The sequence below is a fragment of the Morone saxatilis genome, unplaced genomic scaffold (assembly GCF_004916995.1).
Source record: "Morone saxatilis isolate NCDOM2014 unplaced genomic scaffold, NCSU_SB_2.0 Contig11, whole genome shotgun sequence".
Lineage (NCBI taxonomy): Eukaryota > Metazoa > Chordata > Actinopteri > Moronidae > Morone > Morone saxatilis.
Genome location: NW_023339663.1, coordinates 2883797 through 2896654, shown reverse-complemented (window position 1 = coordinate 2896654; position 12858 = coordinate 2883797). Strand labels below are relative to the sequence as shown.

The 12858-nt window shown below is 40.5% G+C and overlaps 2 protein-coding genes across 8 annotated transcripts in view; one reads left to right on the top strand and one right to left on the bottom strand.

Moving 5' to 3' along the window:
* The first annotated feature begins 1340 nt into the window (after positions 1–1340).
* Positions 1341–12550, top strand: LOC118343568 (mucin-17-like). 5 transcript variants are annotated; one of them, XM_035682459.1, is made up of 4 exons: positions 1341–1727; positions 2102–2142; positions 4446–6657; positions 9699–10002. In XM_035682459.1, the coding sequence occupies exons 3-4, from the start codon at positions 4455–4457 to the stop codon at positions 9860–9862; spliced, it is 2367 nt and encodes a 788-aa protein (XP_035538352.1). In that variant the 5' UTR covers positions 1341–1727; positions 2102–2142; positions 4446–4454; the 3' UTR covers positions 9863–10002. The 5 variants fall into 5 exon arrangements, with proteins under 5 accessions (XP_035538352.1, XP_035538350.1, XP_035538351.1 ...); XM_035682457.1 differs by having other exon boundaries at positions 1350–1802; positions 4446–12550; XM_035682458.1 differs by having other exon boundaries at positions 1350–1819; positions 4446–12550.
* The window catches only part of LOC118343577 (lymphocyte-specific protein 1-like), a 29346-nt gene continuing 20111 nt past the window's right edge, over positions 3624–12858 (bottom strand). For all 3 annotated transcript variants that reach the window (XM_035682482.1, XM_035682481.1, XM_035682483.1), the window contains exon 14: positions 3624–3947. In XM_035682482.1, coding sequence (XP_035538375.1) covers positions 3922–3947 — 26 coding nt within the window. In that variant the 3' untranslated portion in view covers positions 3624–3921. The remainder of the gene's footprint in view (positions 3948–12858) is intronic.

Sequence of the window (12858 nt, the reverse complement as noted above, 5' to 3'; positions counted from 1 at the left end):
TTTAATTTAATTTAGTTTTCTTCACAGAAATGAATGAAATGCTGACACACAGGCCTATTGTATATTTTTATTTTCAAAGTTTAGATTATTTAAGATTTTTTTGAAGAACTGAACACAAGCTATATTCACAGAGCCTTTGCTCTCTGCTGAACAGCCTCGTCCTGCATTAGAAAAGAACACTGTTAAAACAACCAAAGAGAACAATGGCCAAACATCAGGGAGAAGAAAACACTGAATTTGTCGAAAAAATAGAATAAAAAAACATAATATGGACAGAGAATGGTGTTAAAAGTTTGTGAAAATATCAGCAAAACTCTGATTCAATATTTGCAGGAAATAATCTGCTCAGAATTAATCCAAATTGCTAATTCTGCACAAATTTCATTTGTTATTACCAGTAATATAATAGTTATTGTGTTCAATATTTGGGTTAATAGTTAACAGTTTGTATATTGATATGAACTGAATTTAATGTGAAATGTCCATAAAACATGTAAGCAGGGGTCAGCAGTTTACTCAGTGATTGAAAAGGGCTCACTGAGATTCACTGGTTTAGAGGAGGGGCCTTCAGGAGAGAGACCCCTCCCTATACACGGTCAAAAAATAATCCAAGGTGCATAAATTCTTCCTGGTTCACTCACTGCTGCACAGTACTAGTGGTCAGAGGCTTTAGTGCAACAACACTCACTGTCACTGATCACCAAATAACATGCAGAGTTTTATAGAGTTTATTTTAATAAACACACAAAACGCTTAACAGTCACATATAATAAATACTCCTTTCTATTGCAACTGGGAGCTGGGACTTCAAAGCAGAAAGCATTTAGTTCCAGGCCCACTTCCTGATTGTGCCTCACAGAGACAAATTCCACTAGAGGAAGTAAAGTTTTATGATGTAAAGTGACACTTGGTTTGCAGAACTGCACTGCATGGGCATACGTGTTAATAGCAGCAGTGACAGAAGCTGTAACTGTAGACAACAACACTCTACTGACAAAAAGACAGTTGCAAATCAGGCTTTCTGTTAGGTCTATAATGGATATTTACCTAGACTTCATCTGTACTGGAAACAGAAATTTGGTCAAAATTAAGTTAGTCATACCTGAGGGAGAGAAAAAGGCTTTTTGTCCGTTTTGGTAGAACCTTAAACATACAGTATGTAATTTCTACTGCTAGTGGGTCTGTCACATCAAGACAAAAACTCATACAAAATATGTAACATAGACATTTTAATGCAGACATTTTACATATTATATCTTTATTAGACTTTATTAGAGGCCTGAACAAGCTGATAAACTGCATGGTTAAAAGTGTTAAAAAAAAGAAAATATCCCCCAAAGTAAAGGTGTGATTGAAGTTGTGATAGTAAACAACACAAGCAGGCACCCTGTCCTTGTTGATGTCAGGTAAAGGCCTCATGTCCTACATACATACTGGATTTATTCCTGCTGGTCTGCTGAGCTGACAAAAACAACCACCTTCCCTCAGGTGGAGGTGTCTGCCGACCGCCTGTAGGGGCTGCACCTCAGCCATCTCAGGTGGCCTGGAAACCCCCATCTGCCCCTGCAACATACACTGAAGGCAACAGTTTTATTTTTGGAGTGGCCACGGGCACTGTGGCTCACTCCCTAAGGCGTCAGTTCACTTCAGGATGAGTCGGCCATGTGGCACCCTGAGCCGGGATTAACAAGCAGAGAGCAGTTTGTCCCGACAGCCGCTCGCCGAAGGTAAACCAGTCAAACTCAGTGTCTGTTGATTGACAAGCTGGGGGTACTGCAGTGCGGTCCTGACCCATCGACCAGGTGCTAACCTGCAAATGGTGCATAGGATTTGATAGGAGCACGTGCACGATTTGAAATCTTAAATGCATGATGCATATCAGACATTATATCTGTGAGAGGAAGAGCTTGTCAGTGTTTACCATGTTTCTGCACACAGTTTCTGCCATAATAGATGTAAGCATGATTCAGCCATTTACAAAACATGTACAGCAACACATTGATTATACTTTTATCCTTTTTCTTGGCCTTTGTATCCTTTTTAAATAAATGAAGCGTCTCTGTACCTCCCTTCTTACACCAAACTGTTGTTTGTGTTGCAGCCTGTCCAGCAAAACACAAGCAACACCTATTTCCACATCAGGTAAGTGTAGCTTAGATTCATAATATAGCAACATGGTAATTAATTAAGAGCTTGCCCTCCATTTTGTTTAATTATGTTCTTCAAAGCTAGATAGATTGAGGTCATGGCACATTTTTATCACAAAGCTAATCTTATACTTTCCTCTTTTGAGCTGCTCCAGTGGAAGCCTCCCAGATCCAACCCCAGAGCCTTAAAAGGGGGACTTCTCATGTGTCAGCTGGCCTCCTTGTCACTGTGACTGCAGGAGTCACTTTGACAACAGGGATTCATGTTAACCGTTTGCTCAAAACCAGCCAAACATCTAATACTGATGTAATTTCAAGCATCATCTCACAGCAGGTTTTCTGCATCTTGTAACTTAAAATATTCAAAAGAGAAATTGTCAAACAGAAAATATCCTGTTGGGTATAATTCTCCTGATTCTGAGACCAAACTGGTGCTAACATGACATTAATGAAAATCTAAGATAATCATCGCTCCGAAACACAAGGCTAAGCTCACAGTCGGAGCAGCTCTGAGAGGATTTGGGTCTCGGATCGATTTCCAGCAGACTGAGGCTGTTTGTGTGAGTGCAGGACGGCAGGCAGCAGGTGCTGGGTGTCAGGATGTTTGCTCTTATTTCTCTCAGTCTAAAATTAGACCGTGGACCTTTTCTAGTGTCACCCAAAGATACTCCAGTATTCAGACAGAAAGCAAACAATTCAGCTCATGTTGCCACTCGAAACAACCAAGTAGACATATAGTATATAGTAAACATAACCAATGATTTATAAAAAAATATGTAAAATTTGAATATTAATTATCTTCTGTGATATTTTGTAAGTGTTCAAAATTCCCTTTGCGGCTTCAGTTTATTCCATCTCCCTTCTAAAAACATTTTGTCTCACATAATCCTGGGTGCAGAGGAATGTATGTCACAATTATTATCAGTTAATTATGCTTCTGACCTTTGACCTCCTTCTTATTGTTTGCTTGTAATGTCAATGGCCAAGGAATTTTGACCCAATTTACTGCTGCTCACGTTTTAAGTTTCTACAGTTCCAAACATTATCTAAATACTACCACCCCTCCTCCCTACATGGACCTGGTCACCCTCCTGTATGTGTCAATCACCTTCCTTTGGGTTTACTTTTATTTCCTGCAGAGGTCATTTTTAAATCCGACAGTCTCCTTGAGAGACTATTTCCATAAGTAGTTTGTCATCATTTCAAAGTAGCCTCGCCATAAGCAACAGCTTTACATGCCTTTCTATTTCCAAGAGTGATGCTTCTTGTAGCCATGCAGCATCTTCAGGACCCAATTAAGAGTTTTGAAACCTGCTAATGAGCCTGTTGTCATGAGAGCTCATAGTTTTCTAAAGTCCACTGCAGACTTGTCTCAGAGCCATTAGCATGGTTTAAATCAGTGCAGTTGGAAAGCAGCTGAATACACTATACTGAGAAAGACGATGAGCTCACCTACACAGTAAATGACAAAGGAAACAAAGACACAAGGTTTTTATCAAGTATTAAGGAAACAAACATCAGAAATCAGTTTAATTGAAGTTATTTTCATTGTATGAAAAGATGTACTACTGTTTATGTACTGTCTATCTTGAGATTATTATTCAGTATGAACAGAAAAAAAGACTATTAGCTTCACTACCTTTCACAGGGAATTGTTTAAACATTTACATTTCCAACCTAAAGCTTAAAATACAGAGAATGATGAAGTGAAAGTGGCTATAATTTGTGCAGTATCAAAGATTTTTCTTCATAATCCATAAGTCCAGCATGTGTTTCACAAATCTTCGTAGAACTGCCCAGCTGAAAAAGAAGAAAAACAGCTTATTATCAGCATTTATACATGTCATACAAACAAATTTCAAATATCTATTTATAATTAATAAAAAACAAACTCAGTTATTATTTGGCCAGCTGCTGAGATTTCTGGCATTAAATATGTACTTTCTAGCCCGACTCTGTATTGGGAAAAAAAACTCCTCAACATTTCCAGCTGCTTAGGGATTGAGAACATCACACCATGCATCCAGCACCTCATCAAAGTCCTGCTCTGACGTCTTAATAATCTAGTTGGCTTTTAAGTCATAAAAACCAATGCCAAAATAGTTTCATTATCAACTTCTTTAGCCAGATGATGTGTAACCTCTTCATGAGACAATATTTTAATTAATACTGACTACAAATGATGTTAGAAGCATTTGTTATCAAGCAAATATGCTTATTATGATGAATAACTTGCCTGTTTTGCTTAGTATTTCTGGCTAAAGATAAACAAATTGATGTGTCTCATCTGTCTTACAGGAGTGTGAAATGCTGATGGAAGTAGGCTACAGTAACGGGCTGGATCCTGACCTTTCCCAGCAGTATCCTCCACCCTTACTGCCAAAACCAGGCAAAGACAACGCAAGGCTTCAGAAACTCAAGAAGAAGCGAGCCAAGAAAAAAGGCAGCCTCTCTCAGACACCCGTCCCCTTTCGCTCCTGTTTGTCACCTGTCAATGAAGCCAGCACAGACCTTGAGCACAGTGACCAGTCCAGCCCACCAAGGACACCAGATTCAGTCTACATTGCAGACTCTTCACTGTCTGGTTTCCCCTTTGGCTCCCTCTATGATAACTCTGCATCTGCATTCCCTCATCCTCGGAGCAGCCCCTATAGCCAAACTGCCAGCATCTCCCCTCAGTCCTACATAGCTCAGATCAGTGAAGAGCAGGTGGCTCCGTTGTATGAGTGCTCCTCTTTTTTATTCGATGACGTTACTCCCTTCATGATGGCACCTTCAGGTTCAACACCCTCATCACTACCTGAGCAGGTTCCAGCACCACCTCTTCCTCCTGCTTTCAATTTAAACATGACACCAAATTCCCATGGGTCAGTCACAACAGTCCCTGCAGTCGCTGTGTCACAGTCCAGCACTAAAATATCAACTCACAGCTTGACCCTATCCCCAGCCGCCCCCAACTGTGCCCCAGGCCAGGCACTTTCTCAAGTTGCATACCTACCTCCTGTTCCACTGCTGCTATCAGTTTCAGACACTCAGACACAACCTTTTATTTCCAGCCAGAGGGAGACAAACGCCAGTTTAAAGGACAACCCTCAGAGCCAGGCATCATCTTGGACTGCCCGACCTACCAGTAATGGCAACTTTGTTCCAAGCCAGATGTCCCCTGAGATAACCGCCTCAAAAATATCACTTGTTGAAGCTGTGAAAGAGACAAGGCCTGACACTGCACAAACCAGGATTTATACATCGAAGGCAACTTTTTATGAGATCTCTAAACCTCCCTCCATGCAGGACCTCACAGTAAATAACCCAGCCAATCATGGAGCATCGGTATCGGCCGTATACAGGGAGAAAGCAGCTGTGTCAGTGGTGAAAACAGATCAGAAACTGTCTGTGTCCAAGTCCCAATGTGGAAGACCTAAAACTCCCTCTTGCACACCAGCTCGAGTATCCACACCCTTTTTTGAAATATCCAAACCCAACCCACTTTTATTTGCTGCAAGTCCTGCTTTCAATTCCCCCCAAGGTTTACAAACTCCTGCAATTCCCAACGAGGCTCCAAGACACAAATCAGCGATAAGTAAACCTGCAGCTCCCACAGAAGAACTGAAGCTGACTGATGTTAATCACATTACTTCAATCAAACAAGCCAGCAATTACAAAGAGATAGAGATTCAAAATGCACAAAGGAGTACAATAAATACTGAGCTGTACCCCAGTGAGAAGTTGGCATCAAGTATGACTGCACCTGATTCTGCTCTGGTTAAACCAACAGTAATAGAACCAGTCATCCCAAAACTACAAACAGACCAAGTTTCTGAAAGTGAAGTTTCATCTTTGCCAAAGGTTCCATCATTTTTCTCTACTGTACCAAATACTTCAAATCTCAACCCTCTGTCAGTGATGTCCATGCAAGCCCCAACAAGTCCAAGTCCCCTGCTGTCCATCTATCATCCTCCTGTGGTCGAGGCACGCAAGTCTTTGACGTCACTATTGGAGAGTCAAATGTCATTAGCAACCTCAAAGCCCAAATCACGATCAATGTATTATGGGCTTACTCCAGCTGAGTATGTTGCCTATGGTGGGATTAGGACTATTACATCACATCACAGTCCTGTACCCCCTGGGGTTAAGGAAACCTCTTCAAACAAAACACAGTCAGATGTAGCTGTAGAAGAATTACACATCTCAAAGTCTGATGCAACAAAACAACCTAACGGACAGCAAGATCTTCCCTCGTCCATGGAGGTTTCTTCTGCTCACAGTTTGCAACCTCTGTCAACTCCAAGGGGTTCTGAACAGATTGTCACACATAGCAAAGATCTGTTTGAGGAAAGTCAGTCTGAAGCTCACAGTACTGGAATACAATCACTTAAAACATCTAGCATGGACACAATAGAACCTGAGCTTCCCCTTGGCTTGGCACAGAAAACAATGCAACAATCTACAAGTGATGTATCCACACCAAAAGCCTCATACTCTGAGGCTCCAATACCAATACCTAAAGCAGGTGAGGTACACACACAAAGTGCAGAACTATTTTCTATAGGGGCAGCTTTAAATACAACTCCATACCTGACTGATAGCAGTGGCCTGTTGAGTTCTTCCTCACCTTTAGTGAAAGTTGATTCAAATGCAGAAACACAGCATAGTGTAAAAGGTTTAGATATCATAGAGAAAGGTGACAATGAGAAAAAGCCTATAAAAGGAGAATCCGAAGTTGTAAATGCAAAACAACAGTCAGGACAAACAGAGTTGGTACCGGTTCAGTCTTACCAAACTGCTGGTGGAGTCAGTCTGTCAACAGCCAATGGTGTCAATGTTCAGCTCACTGCCAAGCCTGTCAAACACCTTGCTGATTGTAAAAACCTGGTTATTCAGTCTCCTGTCACAGAGTTAGAGCCCAAATTATCAGGGGGTGCCATCATAAACAGTGCATTCATCTTAGGAAAACAACAAGCCACCAAACTGATTTCAGAAACACCACTGCCTGGAATAGTGGCTACTGAAGCTGTTTTACACAAACAGAGGGAAGAGGTTAATCAGCATATCAAAGCAAGCAGCGGACTTACTCTACCCAATAAAATAAACATGGGGAACACCTTCCCGTCTGTGGCTGCTAATATAGAAGGGATCTTTGACAAAATAAAAACTGAACCCGAAGTCTCAAATATATTCTCTAAAGAATCAATTATTGCTACCACAGGATCCATTTTGCCACACGAGCCTGTCACAGCATCTGTATGTTCTGCAAAGTACAATATCTGCACAGTATCTGCAGCCATCCAAAGCACAAAAATCACACAACAGCCCAGCATAGAAATTCAAAATCACATAAATAGTAAAATATTAGAAAATAAGATCCATTTGTCTGGAGATGGTCTCTCTTTAAAATATTCTCAAGCACCAAGTATACCAAACACACCCACTTTTAATACTAACTGGGGAAAACCTACCACAGGAACCAGACAACCAGACCTATCTGTCACTGCACCCAAATCACCCAACCTTTCAGATATTAAATTCCCTTTAGATATGACCTCCAATGTGCCCACAGAAGAGCCCCCAAAGTTAACCAGAACTACTGAAAACATACCTCTGATGACACAGTATAGCATTGGGTCCAGTGCCCAAGATAAAGTTGTTCAAGGAGCAAGTTTCTATACAAATTCAAGCAGAGCTATGCTAGAGGCCACACAAGCAACTGAAACTAGTCTCAACATCCTTGCGAAAAACACAATATTGTCAAGCCTAGTTAATGTAGAGCCCAAACTCCCCAGTTACCCTTCCCAAGTACTCACAGAATTGCATCCACAACCCACCAATGGAAGAGTAGCTTTATTGACTGGAAAAACACCAACAGAGCATATTTCCACTATACCTATTAGAGCAGAAAACATTCAAACAAAATGTGTTATTGAAACGAGACCAGATTATTATCTTTTACAAGGAAACAAAGTACCTAACACTGAAACCAAACTGTCCAACAAACCGTCTGCAGGATTGCTAACTGTCAGCAAGTCTTCGACAGACGTGGTCTCACCTGGACAACCAGGAGGTGTAGTGGCTATTCAACACAGCAGACCTGTTGAAACTGCACAGTCAAACAGATCCAATTTGGGCAGCAATGTCAGTATTGCTGCGGTTGACACCAAAGTTCCCCACAAGCTTCATAATGAAGTTCTTTTGCCTGTGATAACAGACCCAGCATCCCAAACATCTTTCAATACTGTGCAGGTTAGTAAAGCTACAATGCCATCTAGCCCTACTATAAGGCACGTCACACCAAAAAGCCCTAAGCTGAGATCAGACAGACCTGCAACAATGCCAACCATCGATGCAAAACCTGTTTCTGGGTCTGTTGCTCAAACAAAAGTCTACGCAAATTCAAAAGCACCAATTGCCAACCTTCTTGCTGAGCAATCTGCACCACATATTACTAATAAAACCACCACCATAACAGAGCTATCCCCTTTCATTCAGCCAATTATAGTCAATAAATCTGTACCTATTCCCCCTACAAGAACAAAAAATTCAGTAAGTAAGCCTGAGACAACAACTTCCTCTTCTTCTGGTTATGCCATGGCTAACATATATAGTGTTAGTGTAGATCAGCAAACCATTGCAAAGCCAAATCAAATCGTATCCGATAATGCTCATCCCTTTGTGAATTCAATGAACTATCAGACTGGAATGAAACAGATTAAGCAATCTGTCATTGAGACAAAGAAATCTATAGAAACTAACATTCACACTGTAAAAACGGCCTCACACACGGATTTAAATAACCCCAGTGCTATAAATATTCAGCCCCTTGCTGAAACAACCAGAACTAAAGCCCCACTTAGCCCTGCTACAGTAACTAAACCTTGGACTGCAACAAGAGCCTCCCCTGTACCAGAGCAAAGAGTGGGTAATACACCTATTCGAACCTATACTCCAACCTTACCCCAGTTCCCTCAAACTTCTGTGTCTTTAAACCATGCTACCGAAACAAAACCCCCATCAGTCATTATTAGAGACCACACAAAATCTCCCATTATGCCTCTTAGAAATAATACACCTACTAGCACTGTTCAGCCCTCTGCTAAGTCAATCAAAGAGAATATCTCTAAAGCAGAAATAAAATCACCCACAACTAAGGACACTTCGGTTCTGGCTAAGAGTGCTGAGGTAAAAGTACATTCCGAAAAGCACAAGATAAAAACTAACCTAGCAACAAATTCCAGTAAGGAAGGAAAACTCTCCTCACTGAACACTGAAACTAGCACTCCCATGTATTCTGCTGATCCCGTTTTAACCAGCCAACCTACTCTAAAAGCACAACCTCTCACTAAACAGGTAGTTCCAAGACCTTCCTCTGCCACTGTAGAAAGAAAACCTCCCTCCAATCCGGTCCAGATTAGCTCACACATCAGTAACGTTAAGCCTTCGACAGAGCTACCAGTAGAGAACATTTCCCCCGCAAAGCCCGCAACAGATACTGTCATTAAACCGTCCATAGTTAAAGCCGCTGTGATTGACTCTGCCACTCCTGCCTCTCTGCCTCAGGCCTCAGTCTCAGTCAAAGCTCCATCCCCAAACAGAGGAACGTCACCGCCATCTCAGCAAAAAACTGGATTCAAAGACAGGACCAAAAGTACAGCTGCACCGAAGGAAGCCCAAGCAGTCGAACCCTCCACGAAGTCAACGACATCAACTGCATCTTCAACTGACAAGAAAGCCATTAAAACAGAGACATCCCCTTCATCCACTGAGCCCAAAGCAGCCCTGAAGCTAAAAGGCCTAAAGGGTAAGCTCAGTGGATGGACAAGGCTCAAGAAACACATGGTTGTTGAGCCAGAGGAACCTGAGTTTCCACAGCTGGAGCCCAAATCTCAGGTCGACTCCAGTGGCAGCAATGAGAAAACAGATCAAGGTGATGATGATAAATCGTCAGCAGACCAATGTGCCAATCAGGAGGTGGTTACGAACAAAGAAGGTCCCAAAGCGTTGAAGATGTGGGACGCCCTCCTCTTTCAGATGTTCTCTACCAAAGACCGAATCATGCACCAGATCAACACCAGCAAGAAAGATTCAGAAGACAAAAAGGCCCCTAAAGAAAATCAAGGAGAAGTTCCCTCTTTTGTCAATCGCCTGCCAATTTTGTTGTACAGCCCCCGTTTTGATGCCAGGAAGCTTAAAGAGGCAGCCGAAAAGCCACTCACGAAAATAGCAGCAGTGTTTGAAAAGGGGCTGATAAAACGCAAAGGCCAGGAAGACGAACAAAAGGACTTCAACAGAAAAGCCAGAGGATTCGGCTCGACGAAGAAAACAGATATGTAACTTGAACTGGTGGAAAAGTTTCTTTGGGGTTGATAAATGATAAGCAATGTGTGTAGTTTTGTGTTGTGTTATTCAGCACAAAATAGAGAGATGCAATCTCAGGTAGGTGAGGGAGCCTCTGAGAAAAGGAATAATACGAGAGAATTTGGAAGTAAATAGACATCCACATTTGTGGATTTCTGCAGAATAGCTGAAGTTAATTTTAAAAGTCAAGGCTGCTGTGAAGAGGTAAATTATTCTTGAGGGGAAAAAAGATTCAAAGTGTCATTGATTACTGCTTAATCACCATCTACCTGACCTAGTACTGGAGCTAGAACTTTGCCATGGTTTTTAAATTTGAGCTTAGAATGCAAAGAAAGTTTTACTAAAAGAAAATTCATCCCAATATCAAGTAAGTACTAATATTGACATATAATGACATTTTGATCAGTTGTGGTTATTTAGGATGTATGATACAGTATAGTGTATAATTTAGCTTTTAAAGGTCTAAAATAGTTTAACGGTAAAACAGGTGTGGCATCTTTGCACTTTTAATAAATCATATTAGGATGTGAGTTGACAAGAAAGAAAAAATATAGGGCAAAGAAAGAAAGGAGTCTTATATACTTTGCAACTCTACTTGATTAGATTTTTCTTTTTTCATTTGTTGATGGCCTAGATGTAGTGTTGAATGCATGCATGTAGATAATTTGATAGATAAAAGATTGTTTCATATATCATGCTGTACTTTTTTCTATTTTTCTAAAAGGCTTTTAGTGTACACCGCTGATAGGCAGTGTTTAACCTCTGTGATAAATAGGGCTTTTACATTCCTAGAACAATGGAACAGATGGAATTTGAAAGAAGGAAAACAGAGATGGATGAAGGATGAAGGTCTGGTCAAAACAGATTTAGGTTTCTGCAAGTCAGGTATGGATGGAAATAAAGTGCCGGATGTCTGGACTTTCGATCAGGGCAGGAAACTACAACCATGCAGGTTGGTACGTCTTGGGGCTGCGCAAAAAATATATTTTAATATATTTATAGATGCTTAGGTGATTTTTGTTTGTTTCTGGTGGCTCTTGGGATGGCAATGTTGGATCTGTTGTTTGGTTAATCACTTTGTTCTTCCCTGTAATATCTCAACAACTATTAAAACAATTGCCAATATATTTTGTACAGACATTAATGATCCCTAGAGGACTAATCCTGCTGACTTTCCTGATCTGTACTTTGTGTTTGATGCTAATTAGCAAATTTTACCATGCTAACACAATAGACTAAGATTGTGAACATGTTAACTTTATACCTGCAACAAGCAGGTATAAAGTGCTAAAGTGCAATGCTAACAACAGCATGTTAGCATTGTAACAGTGAGTTAGCATAATGATGTTAGCATTAAACTAAAAGCACTGTTGTTTCTTAGTACAGCCTCAAAAAGCCCATTAGACTACGCAGTGATGGAAAGTCAGACTGTATTCTCAAGTGGTAGAAAACTGACAAATTATCTTTGCTTTTTGGTGTTATTTCAGACCATCATGTCATGCATTGCCCAGTCCCACATCCCAGAATCAAATTCCTGTTTTGTAATTTCACAGGTTTTTTGTCAGAACTCACTGCTTTTATAATTTGAATGATGTTAAGGACTGATGATAAAGGATGATAAAAATATTTCCAGCCAGAAACGTAGCGACCATGTTGGTGGATACTAATTTCCTGCTTTGTAGTGTAATGTCCAGGACTTCATTACTCAGTTATTACAATTTTACTGAGTTTTGGATGTAACTAGTATGTAGAAGTGAAGACCAATGAATGGAAATGAAGTGATAGCTGGAGACGGACAGATATCAGATGATGTTTGTGATGTTTCACAGTTTTGGAGGATTCTGCTGTTGTAGCAGATATTAGCATGTTGTTGTTGTGTCCCTATATTGGATTTAAAAGATGACCACCAAGATGTGGAATTTATTTTAGGTGAGGGGGGGCTTTACCCCTATGAACTAACCACTGCCCCATTTAGTACACTGATGCTTATACTATAACATATTTTGTTTACTGTGTGATTCTCAAAAATGCATAAAGTTTAATGTGGAACTCTTGTCTTGTATTTCTCTCTTTATTTCTCTCTTTATTAACCACAATGCTTTGGTTTATACCAAATATAGCAAATTAATATAGCAAAAAAGGGTTAAAAAGAGTTCAGAACTGTTATTACAGCTGACAAGTCCTTGTTAAAGGATAAGGCTTCTGTTATTCTACATTTTTGTTCTTGTCAAATCCCATGAAAAGACCAAAACAAACAATGTGTTCATACATCTCTCAGTACTTTCTGACTCTATAGTTTCATTTTTAAAACAGGCTAATTAATATCTTGGAACAGCTGGCCACTGTAGTTTTAGCAAACGTT